This window comes from Mytilus trossulus, chromosome 2 (assembly GCF_036588685.1).
Source record: "Mytilus trossulus isolate FHL-02 chromosome 2, PNRI_Mtr1.1.1.hap1, whole genome shotgun sequence".
In the NCBI taxonomy this organism is placed as follows: domain Eukaryota; kingdom Metazoa; phylum Mollusca; class Bivalvia; order Mytilida; family Mytilidae; genus Mytilus; species Mytilus trossulus.
Genome location: NC_086374.1, coordinates 520,040 through 532,773, shown reverse-complemented (window position 1 = coordinate 532,773; position 12,734 = coordinate 520,040). Strand labels below are relative to the sequence as shown.

Here is a 12,734-nt window from a genome sequence, read left to right as displayed (position 1 = left end):
ATATTACATAGATGTATAGAGTTTACTTTACAGGTCTGTGACAAAAATCATTAGTATTTACAGAATCACATAAGTACTGCGTCAATAAAAAATGAAAAATAAACATTTTTGTGGTGATGATTTGGCATAAATTAATTTCAGTTTGTGGTGACTTCAACCACTATAGAACTGATGCAGTATAGTTCATGTCTTTCTTATAATAACTCTTCATAATGTAGAATCTGAATTATTAATATTGTGTGATTTATATGTATACCATAATTCAATGTGAGTTTAGATTGTGTCTTTGTTGTATTGATAGGAAGAAGACTATATAAGAACTGAGAACTTCATTCAAGGTAAGTCATATGACAGTATGATTAGGTATATCAGGTATATAATGTACAGCTAAAAAAAGGATATCAAAAGTCAAAATCTTCTATCAAAATAAGTATTATTGTTGTATCTTGCATCATTCAAGAACTGTTAGGACTTGCTGTTCCAAATAAGACTTGATCATGAGGTTACCAAAGAAAGAAAAGTGATATCTTTTATATCAATGGAACAAGAAGCTCTTTTAAAGTTTCATATATATTTAGATATAGGATTGGTTAAGTATGTAAAAGAACTACCTTAATAATTGGACCACAATGATTGGACCACAATGATTCTGCATTGAAGAGTTAGGAAGAATATCATTACAGTTTATTTGTACCACCTTCAACCACAAACCATATTATTACAACCTTCTTTATTATTAAGGGAAAGTCTTGTATAGCTTGACTTTCAGACACAAACCATATTATTTTACAACTGTCTTTATATGTAAGGGAAATCCTTGATGTAAATGTCCATTCACAAACCATATTGTATTACAGTCTGTATTTTAACAGACAGAATAGTGAACGTGGGTGGCTGTTGATATTATTATTTTAGTTTGTTGAATTAAATATTTTATTTAATACTAAAGGTATTGTAATATCTGTAGCAGTCAATCTACTTATCATTGAATTGTCAGGCGACAGTCTCATCTTTCAAACATATATAACAGTTTCCTATCATGCAATAAGTATAAACATATATATACATCCTGAGAGTAATTAATTGTCACTTAGATTACATACTTGTAAGTGGTGCCACAAAGATTTGTCAACATTTAATTTTCTCCTTATAGGAGGGACGATATTTTAGTTGTTCACAGTTAAGAACGGTAGAGGCTTAGATTTTCTAGACAACACATTCTAGTTCCAGCATAGGTACTATGCAAAATGGATTTAGTTTAAACAAAATGCAACTCTTGTCTTTTATATGATTTTTTGTTTAATAATACCTTAAATCCAGAAGTTTTATTCTTTTATATTTGTTTTAGGATCTGGAAGGAGAAGTAAACATGGCGGATCAGAACCTATGGACACAATTTTTGTTAAGAATGTAAAAGAAGATAGTCCTGCCTATTTAGCTGGTTTATGCACAGGGGATAGGATCTTATCTGTCAACAACTTTCCTGTAACAGGGAAAACATATCAACAAGTTATCTCCCTTATACAATCAGGGGAATCAAGACTTAAACTGGAAGTTTTGCCACAAGACCAGGATATTCTACAAATGGTAAGTCTTGAGTTAGAATTGTTAGTAATCTACACTTCAGGGCTGCTGAATAACGAGGGTTTTCTACTTGTGGTAAAGTTATTATGGACAGGGGATCAGTTCAAAGCGTTATTGCTCTCTAAGAAGACTTTGTGTGTAAATGTCAGTTTTCCACCAATTGTTTGACCAATTTTTGGTTAACAGTTTTTGTGTTCTTTAAACACATTATAGACATCACAGCTTTTCCATAAAAGAATGCAAAACAAAACTTTGATCGACTTGATTGCTTTGTTTGTTTGGTTGTTTGTAAACAATAGGTAGACAGAGTTTCAGTGTGTATACTGGGATTTGATTGGACAATTAAAATTTACATACAATGTGGAACTAAGCTTGAAATGAAGTATATGTTTGTTGTCCAATCAAATTCCAGTATATACAATGTAGTAAATAGACTTAAACAGACTGCCTACCAGTTGTTTGCAAACATCCAAACAAGCATAGAGAGCAAGTTGGTCAAATGTTTGCTTCACATGCTTTTATAGAAAAGTCTTGTACACAATTTTTCTCTCACAATGTTGTGTCCAGTCCCTGGTAGAAGATCTTTATTATAATTTTAGGTAAAGAATCAAGGTTACCTAGTTTGAGAGTGTGGTGTTGCTAGAAGATGCTTTGCTTTGAATTTTTTGTTTATTTAATCTAGGACACTTTATGAAGAAACTACAGTTAGAAACATTTGAACAAGAGAAACTGGTACTTTTAAAAGAAGAGTAATCAGTATACCATAGCAATACTTAATTATCAATTCAGTCACATTACAATGTCAAAGTGACCTTGCTAAAAAATATAAAGAAATCTAATGTGTAAAAACATTAAAAAAGTGATTTAAAAGTTTTCTACAAAACCTATTGGTCCTTGAATATTGTATAAGTATGACCACAGAGTTATTTAAGTAATTGACCAAACATAAAATATAAAATGACATCACATCTTCCACACATTAAAACTTGAAACCCTTTCATGTCCTTCAGAAGAAATAAAACATTAAGACGGTTGACTAATTGAGCGATGTTAAAGGTTTAAGTAAGCAGATATCCTTTTTGTCTGCCTGTAAAAATGAGGGAAATTGATACCTTTAAAAAACGATATAATTGTTGCTTGACAAACGTTTCACAATATTGACACTTCACAAAATAAGGATAAAAACTTTGATGGAAATATTTTGACAGCAAGTAAAACTTGGTAAAATGATTCAGATTCAAAACTCTGTTATATTGTGTCTTATTGTGCATTTTAATTGTGTCTTTCTCACAAAATTTAGGTCTTGTAAACTTCCAGTGGGGATCCTATTCATTTATATATTGTGAAGTGTCAATATTGTAATACATTTGTCAAGCAACAATTACTGTAAATTCATCAATTAGTGCGTGCATTTATTATTGAAATTTTGTCATTTTAGACTGAAATGCGATTTTTATTTTTGCAATATTGAGAAAAATTCTGTTATGTTCATATAACAAATTTCACCAAAATGCAACTTTATCATATTGCGATTATAACCCTTTCACATTTTTCGCAATGATAAAAACATGTCAATGGTGATTTCTGATTATTTGGCTCTACCCCCTCAGTCATGGTCTATTAATCTTTTGCACAATAATGTCAATAACATATTTTTCATGCAGTTTTATAAGCATTTACATATCTTATTTCTGGAGATTTTTTGGCTCTTTACATTTAGACCTAGTACATTGACTTTTAGTATTTTGCATAGTTAAATGTGAATGTGTTTCTATTTCAACATTTATAAATTTATAGCAGGCAATACATATCTCTGTGTCAACAGTATTATATATACACAATTTCATTAAGCTTTTAAAGAGAGAATATGAGTCATCAAGTTGTGTATATTTGGAGACATTACTGTTTTATTATCAGTAGTGCTATTTGTTTAACATGTCTGACATATCAACCTTATTATGTAATCAAATATATTGTGTTTCTCTTAAGCTGATGACAAGTTTCAAATTTAATTAAATATATAAGGTGAATAATTTATTTTCTTTTATTCAAGCAGAGATCCATGACAATCGTAATAAAGGAAGTAATCGTATTTCAGCTTACTTTTAGTCTATGATAAACCACAAACTTTTAATTCCCACAAGATTTATTTAAATGTAATTTCTTGGCAGCTGATAAAGTTATAATAAGTCACAGGATTATATTTGTACTGACTTTAACTTCTCGAGAAGCAGTTATATGCATTATTTGATTTGTGACGTCAAATGAAATGGCAAAGGAGAGAGTTTTTTTTTCATTTATTTTTCTTCATGTTTGTGTTGACTAAACCGTCCCATGCCCCCAGGAATATTGTTAATTTGTTCAAACTTTATATAACTTTAATTAGGTTAAGCCAGGAACATATATATTGAGGTTAGATATACTGTTCCCAGGTTAGGCTGATTTCTAAACAAATACCTAAAGTCATCAAAGCAATTGTATTTTGATTAAATAACAAAATTTTGAATGGTTTAGATATATCAAGAAAAAAATATCTTTATCAGAGGTTTTTTGCTTAGGTATTTCATTGAGAAAATCTTTAGATAAACTTGGCTATTTAAAATCTTTATGTTGTTTGCTATGTAAACAATTGACATTACAGGTAAATCTCAGGTGTGCAGACAGGTAAATGTTGACTGTTAGTCTGTCACCATCATTTCTTCTTATTGTTAGGTTCTAATGAGAGCTTGTTAAACATTATTGATGAATCCCTGCACTGTATGTGGGCGTCCTTGTTCCTTGGGGAAAGTTTAACATGATTTCTTGAGGTTTGTGACAGTAAGGTATATTATTATGGAGGTGTACATACAAAAATATAGTATTGTGGAAACAAAATGTGCAATTTATCCTGAGAAGATACTTAATTCTTAGTAACCTTGTTATTGTATCTTCATTGTGTGGAATCTTACTTCTGTTCTTTGTAAGGAATCTTATTGTAGTGTGTATTATTTCTTCTTAAAAGGTAGGTTTAGTTTTCTGTTGGTTGTTTGGTGGTCACGTACATATTCCTGATATTTAACCCTAAAAAAATATTTAGTGATTTAGGGGTGTTTTATAAAAACTAGATTAATAATTGAAGTTTTTTTCAAAATTTGAGTATAATGGCATACCTGTTTTTAACTTTTGAATATGTGTGAGATTAAAAGTTAATATTAGCTGTATTAAACATATATATAAGAAGATGCTCTCTGGTCCTTGACTGTACTAGGATTGTTTGACCTTATACAAGGTCATGTAGTACATTTTCACTGCTATATCCTTATGTGGTTAAGGATTTGACTTACTGTGTTGCTATATTTATATGTTGTTGATATATTTAGGTGTGACCTCTTCATCAGGATTTAGATGTTGTTGACAAGTTATCAATAAGAATTAAGATTTATTTACTGCAAACATAAATCAATGTTTGGAGGTAAAGTAGCAATGAAGAAATGTACATGTATATAGTCACACAGATTTATCTGTTTTGTTGGTTAATTGTTATGATTCTATATGGACCTGTAATATATGGCTCTCATGGATGTATTAAACTGTATATAAAATGTACAATTAGCAGGAGGAATAATAGATATGTTGATCAAAAAGATATATAGCATTGTTATACATTTATAAATATGTATTATTGTGATTTTGTTTGACAGTCTGCTTTTATTATCTTTTTCAGGCCTACAAAAACACACATACTTTATCCCAAGATTCGTTGTATCATGGTCGAGGCAATACAAACCCAGCCTCAAGGCTAAACCCATCTCAAGGATATACTTTATCTTCCATGGAGAATATAGCTCCCTCTAGTGGTGGATATCAGGAACATTCTGCCGCTGGTAGTGAAGGACAAGGAGATATGGAGGACTACAGTCCAGAACGTAACATTAAATCTACAGTGTCCTATACCACTAGTGTATATCGGGAACCCAGTGGATATAAAGGTAGAGGGGAACCAAGATCTTTTGGTGATACACGAAAAGAATTTGAAACACGGGTTAAAGATTACTCTGAACCTCCACCTAATAAAACATTCTCCTTTGGATTATTCTATCCAACACCAAAGAAGGAAAATCGTTCAGAGGTCACCTTCAGAAGGGCTCGGGACAATGTACTGCAGCCTAATGATTCACAAGAAAACATTGCTAAAACTGTAAGGACTGCTAGAGTTATTCCCCTTGAAAAGAAGCATTCTAGAGAGGAACAGTCACAGGAATCTTTAGTTAGTTCAAGTAGTTCCTCAGGATATACATTGTCATCATCACCATCACGACATAGTTACCCAGACTCCATGAGAAACAATCCCCCTTTACCCCCACCGAGGTCATTTACATCACCCGAGAGACAGAGAAGTGAAATCCATACAACTACACGTCATTATGTTCCTGTTGTACCACAGGGTCAGAGGTCAGCACAAATGTCATCAAGTTTAGACAATTTAGATTCTAGGACAGAAAATTACCAGACAGATAGAAATTTAAGAACTAATTATAGCACAACACGAATCTATGAACATCCAAGTAAAAATAGTAACACAAGAACGTTTATCGTGAAAATAAATGATAGTGGGACTGAAAGTGAGAATGATGAAAATTCAAATCAAAATCGTAATTCTTATGGAACAGCATTTGCATTGACTAGATCCCCCCATTCTACCTCTATAGAAATAAAGTCCAAAGAACGCCCGCGAGTGTCACAACGTAAGAAACAGTTTGAATCAGGACAAATGGAGAACAATGGATCTACGCCTAATGTCAACAGATACAAAACAGAGATACAGAAAATTACATCATTAGGCAAATTCAATAGTGTGTCTTCAAGATTACAAAACTTTGAAAAATCTGAAGATGGACAACAAAGTGCACCTAAGTTAAGGAGAATGTCTTCAACAGAAAGGTATTCATCTCCTGAGGCGCCCTCTGTCAGTCACAATCAGAACCAACAACAATTTCAAGAACAGGCACCAATCAGAATTTATGTTTCTCAAGGGTCATCAAATAACCAGTCATCACCTATTGTTGAAATTGTACCGATGTCAATGTATCAAGGGGGTGAAGCTATGGACAATAACAGGGGACCAGTCAATAAAACCCCAGTTCATGTCCAGCATGAAGACATGGATGGCGGGAGACAAGACACAGAAATGGAGGATGAAGATAAACATGGACAGAAACCTGTGAGGAAACCATCATTCTTAGCTGCTGTCACTGCTTCACAGGAACTTTGTAAGTTTATCAGCTCTCTATAGTCCACATGCCTGTGTTATTTTATTTGTAGATATCACTTATAAGAGACAATCACTGCATCACAGGAACTTTGTAAGTTTGGTAGAAACATCAGCTCTCAATACTCCACATGCCCTTGTAGAGCATCATACATTATTTTTGAAGATACATTACAGGTCCTAAGCAATAGTCTATGGTTCACACATGCCATTTCTCAGAGGTCCTAAGCAATAGTCTATGGTTCACACATGCCATTTCTCAGAGGTCCTAAGCAATAGTCTATGGTTCACACATGCCATTTCTCAGAGGTCCTAAGCAATAGTCTATGGTTCACACATGCCATTTCTCAGAGGTCCTAAGCGATAGTCTATGGTTCACACATGCCATTTCTCAGAGGTCCTAAGCTATAGTCTATGGTTCACACATGCCATTTCTCAGAGGTCCTAAGCAATAGTCTATGGTTCACACATGCCATTTCTCAGAGGTCCTAAGCAATAGTCTATGGTTCACACATGCCATTTCTCAGAGGTCCTAAGCAATAGTCTATGGTTCACACATGCCATTTCTCAGAGGTCCTAAGCAATAGTCTATGGTTCACACATGCCATTTCTCAGAGGTCCTAAGCAATAGTCTATGGTTCACACATGCCATTTCTCAGAGGTCCTAAGCAATAGTCTATGGTTCACACATGCCATTTCTCAGAGGTCCTAAGCAATAGTCTATGGTTCACACATGCCATTTCTCAGAGGTCCTAAGCAATAGTCTATGGTTCACACATGCCATTTCTCAGAGGTCCTAAGCAATAGTCTATGGTTCACACATGCCATTTCTTGGAGGTCCTAAGCAATAGTCTATGGTTCACACATGCCATTTCTCAGAGGTCCTAAGCAATAGTCTATGGTTCACACATGCCATTTCTCAGAGGTCCTAAGCAATAGTCTATGGTTCACACATGCCATTTCTCAGAGGTCCTAAGCAATAGTCTATGGTTCACACATGCCATTTCTTGGAGGTCCTAAGCAATAGTCTATGGTTCACACATGCCATTTCTCAGAGGTCCTAAGCAATAGTCTATGGTTCACACATGCCATTTCTCAGAGGTCCTAAGCAATAGTCTATGGTTCACACATGCCATTTCTCAGAGGTCCTAAGCAATAGTCTATGGTTCACACATGCCATTTCTTGGAGGTCCTAAGCAATAGTCTATGTTTCACACATGCCATTTCTCAGAGGTCCTAAGCAATAGTCTATGGTTCACACATGCCATTTCTCAGAGGTCCTAAGAAATAGTCTATGGTTCACACATGCCATTTCTCAGAGGTCCTAAGCAATAGTCTATGGTTCACACATGCCATTTCTCAGAGGTCCTAAGAAATAGTCTATGGTTCACACATGCCATTTCTCAGAGGTCCTAAGCAATAGTCTATGGTTCACACATGCCATTTCTCTGAGGTCCTAAGCGATAGTCTATGGTTCACACATGCCATTTCTCAGAGGTCCTAAGCAATAGTCTATGGTTCACACATGCCATTTCTCTGAGGTCCTAAGCAATAGTCTATGGTTCACACATGCCATTTCTCAGAGGTCCTAAGCACTAGTCTATGGTTCACACATGCCATTTCTCAGAGGTCCTAAGCAATAGTCTATGGTTCACACATGCCATTTCTCTGAGGTCCTAAGCGATAGTCTATGGTTCACACATGCCATTTCTCAGAGGTCCTAAGCAATAGTCTATGGTTCACACATGCCATTTCTCAGAGGTCCTAAGCAATAGTCTATGGTTCACACATGCCATTTCTCAGAGGTCCTAAGCAATAGTCTATGGTTCACACATGCCATTTCTCAGAGGTCCTAAGCAATAGTCTATGGTTCACACATGCCATTTCTCAGAGGTCCTAAGCAATAGTCTATGGTTCACACATGCCATTTCTCAGAGGTCCTAAGCAATAGTCTATGGTTCACACATTCCATTTCTTGGAGGTCCTAAGCAATAGTCTATGGTTCACACATGCCATTTCTCAGAGGGCCTAAGCAATAGTCTATGGTTCACACATGCCATTTCTCAGAGGTCCTAAGCAATAGTCTATGGTTCACACATGCCATTTCTCAGAGGTCCTAAGCAATAGTCTATGGTTCACACATGCCATTTCTCAGAGGTCCTAAGCTATAGTCTATGGTTCACACATGCCATTTCTCTGAGGTCCTAAGCAATAGTCTATGGTTCACACATGCCATTTCTCTGAGGTCCTAAGCGATAGTCTATGGTTCACACATGCCATTTCTCAGAGGTCCTAAGCAATAGTCTATGGTTCACACATGCCATTTCTCAGAGGTCCTAAGCAATAGTCTATGGTTCACACATGCCATTTCTCAGAGGTCCTAAGCAATAGTCTATGGTTCACACATGCCATTTCTCAGAGGTCCTAAGCAATAGTCTATGGTTCACACATGCCATTTCTCAGAGGTCCTAAGCAATAGTCTATGGTTCACACATGCCATTTCTCAGAGGTCCTAAGCAATAGTCTATGGTTCACACATGCCATTTCTCAGAGGTCCTAAGCGATAGTCTATGGTTCACACATGCCATTTCTCAGAGGTCCTAAGCAATAGTCTATGGTTCACACATGCCATTTCTCAGAGGTCCTAAGCTATAGTCTATGGTTCACACATGCCATTTCTCAGAGGTCCTAAGCAATAGTCTATGGTTCACACATGCCATTTCTCAGATACCATAAGTAAATGGTCAACTGAATTCGTTGTATATAGAACGATTGAAAGGTGAATACATGTATGTCTGTGTGTCATGGTTCATCTAACCTTGACCTCATTTTCATGGTTCATTGGTCAAAGTTAATTTTCATGAATATGTCTGTTTCTCTGATACTACGTGTTATAGGTTGTCTTCTTTTTTTATAATTAGTTAAGGGGACATTAAGCAATTAACTATCAGTTCATTAATTATTTGAGGGTGCATATAGAATGATTATCTGTCTGACATTATAGTTCTCCTGACCTTGACCTTATTTTCACAGATCTTGATAATGTTAAGTTGATATTAAATATTATATTACATAAACTTGACTTTAAACAGAAATACTACCTAACTAGATATAGGAAGATGTGGTGTGAGTGGCAATGAGACAACTCTCCATCCAAACAACAATTTAAAAAGTAAACCATTATAGGTACTTCACCTTTAATTGAGGTACGCTCTAATTACATTTGCTTTACATTTAAATGAAAATAAAACAAAATAGTATTAAATATAAAAAATTTGACTAATTTTAGTCAATAATTATGACATTTTATTAAATTCACTTGAAATGGTAAACAAAACCTGTTAGTCCTGAAACTGTGTGGATGATCATAGTTTGTTATGCAATACATGGATTAGTATTGTGTGTATCATATGTAAACCATTGTAGAGTTTCCTGGGTTTAAGGAAGGATGTTTTATCATCTTTATATCATACATGTATACATGTACTTGTATCAACAAATTCAAGGGAAACATATACATTAACAATGCATTGATAAAAAGGTTAACCAGTTTCTTTTTCACTTTAAGGGAAGCAAATATGAAATTCACATGCTTTGACTTAACTGCAGCACTTTATGTCACATAAAGGTTTCTAACAGTTTAATTTGGAACAAAATCAAAATGTCATTCCAATTCAAATTGTGAGAATTTTACATAAAATAGAATACATGTGATTAACATATAACACAGTGATGAATATATGTACAAATTTTATTCTTACATGTAGTGTATATTTTATGTAGAAAAAGGATAGTTTGTGATTAGAGGAAATTATAATATAAGGGACACATGAGTTAATTATAATATTGATTGTGTCCGGTGGTACAAGGAAATAAAACGTGTGTCATCAGAGTACTGAAGTTTTGAAATTACTAGGAATAATTCATGGATTATGTTGAATTTAAATAATCTGAACCTAAATGTTTATAAAAGTTTGTCTGTTCAGTTCCACAGCTTTAGATGGTAAGTTTAGACACAGGCTACAATACAGATATATAGGGTAGACTTGGTAGATATTATAAGAGTCAGTCATAAAGAAATTGTCTTCCAGATTAAACTTTTATATATCTTACTATCATGACTATATGCTAAGGGTTTTATTCATTGTTGAAGGCCATCCTGTGACCTTTAAAAATTAATTAGTTGGATCTGGAATAATTTTGAATTACAGGAAATTGATTAGAAATGTATGATGAGAACTATCCAAACTAGAGAGGGCACGGCTAATGTTCATGCTACTTTCAGGTGTATTTCAGTATGAACTTATAACTATCCCCCATAGTCTTGGCTTACCCCCCAGATTCAAATAATTCCTGGTTGTTTACATCCTTGGCACCAAGGAAATGTTTGGAGTAGGACTTGTAAAAAGTCTTTGTTTAACTATATATACGATTTTTTTTATTTCAACAAATAAAAAAAATGAAAATTGTAATGTGAACTTTTTAAGCTCATTCCACTAATTGAATGTAATGTCTTTGGGATCAATGAATAATTATATTTCCTTGGTTCTCAAATACCGAAAGACAATGAAACTTTAAAGGTTAGTTTAGTTATCGTATTATAAAAAAATTGCTGGTTTTTGCATCTAATCATGCTATTGAAATAGCTGATTTGAATTTTAAAGTCTTGAAAGCTAATATTCAAATAGCTATGCAGAAAAATCTAATTTTATTCTAGAATTATATATGTTAATTTTCAGATGGCAGTTCTCAAGATGAGACAAGTCCTGATTCTCCGCCATCACAGCAGTGGAGACAACATTCATCACCTGAAGCCACCACTATATCATACTCATCCTCTAGTAAGCATCTATCATTAATATACAATGTGAAAAGATAAGGAGCAGTTATTGATCCTAGATTATCTCCACTACACTAACAATAAAACCTACACACACATCCAGGTCCATGATCTATGTGGATTAATCATCCATGTGCTTTTATTTTTCTGTTTTTGGTAGATTATCATATCAAACAAGAAAGTCTCAAAAAATTTCAACTTGCGCAATTATCTTAAAACGGTCGTGGAAACTTGGAATATAAAAATTGATGATGTTAACAAGATCTACCAATATATATAGCATTGTTGAAATCATGAATTGACTCCTTATTATAGTTCGATTGCTCTTTAATGACCTTACGGACCATGCAAAACCCTCTCAAGTAGTCAAAGTCATAAGACACCCTCATTGTAGCCATATTTACCAATTGTGAACAATTTTGCCTATTATCTTGAAATCTATTAAAGATGGATTGACACTTCATCTACCAAAAGTAGTGTCAATACAAGATTTTTGTCTCCAATACTACTTTATTTGTGAGGTTCAGTTTTATGAAGGGAAAAAGAGAACAAATTAAAAACAACTGTAAAAATGCAATTAAGATACATGAATGACCAACATTATTACTGTAAAAAGATTTTTAGCCTAAATGCTGATTTACCTTTAAGTTTAGGTCATGACTAAGAACTGTGGAGGTATTTGACTTTTGGTTTGAAACATTAATTATGAAACTAATTATTCACATCAAACTACAAGAAAATAATCACTTATATTACATGTAATAGGAATTTTGTATTCATTATGAGTAAATTATGATCAGTATAGAAATATAATGTTTGTATGTTTCAGGCATTATGCCACCACCTTCTTCAAGTAGTGGTATGACACTAACAAGTACCCCAATCAAAGATTCACAGACTAAAGTAATACTCAGGAAGAAGTCTGATTGTAAGTTAACTAACAGGTTATGCCAAAAGATATTAAGCCTCTTCTTTGCTAGTAGTGCACAGCAACTAAAGATTATCAGTCAAAAGAACAACTCAAAAACCAAAAGATTGAAGAACCTCCTATTGTAACACAAG

General features: G+C 34.0%; 1 protein-coding gene across 8 annotated transcripts in view; it reads left to right on the top strand.

Annotated features, from left to right (window-relative positions):
- LOC134706194 (rho GTPase-activating protein 21-like) overlaps positions 1-12,734 on the top strand; it is a 70,194-nt gene that overhangs the window by 37,827 nt on the left and 19,633 nt on the right. For 6 of the 8 annotated variants that reach the window (XM_063564905.1, XM_063564906.1, XM_063564904.1 and 3 more), the window contains 5 exons: positions 302-338; positions 1,349-1,587; positions 5,288-6,833; positions 11,572-11,673; positions 12,502-12,600. In XM_063564905.1, the coding sequence (XP_063420975.1) occupies positions 302-338; positions 1,349-1,587; positions 5,288-6,833; positions 11,572-11,673; positions 12,502-12,600 (2,023 nt within the window). Of the gene's footprint in view, positions 1-301; positions 339-853; positions 1,236-1,348; positions 1,588-4,371; positions 4,392-5,287; positions 6,834-11,571; positions 11,674-12,501; positions 12,601-12,734 lie in introns of those variants that run through there. The other 2 variants (XM_063564909.1, XM_063564910.1) reach the window with 2 other exon arrangements.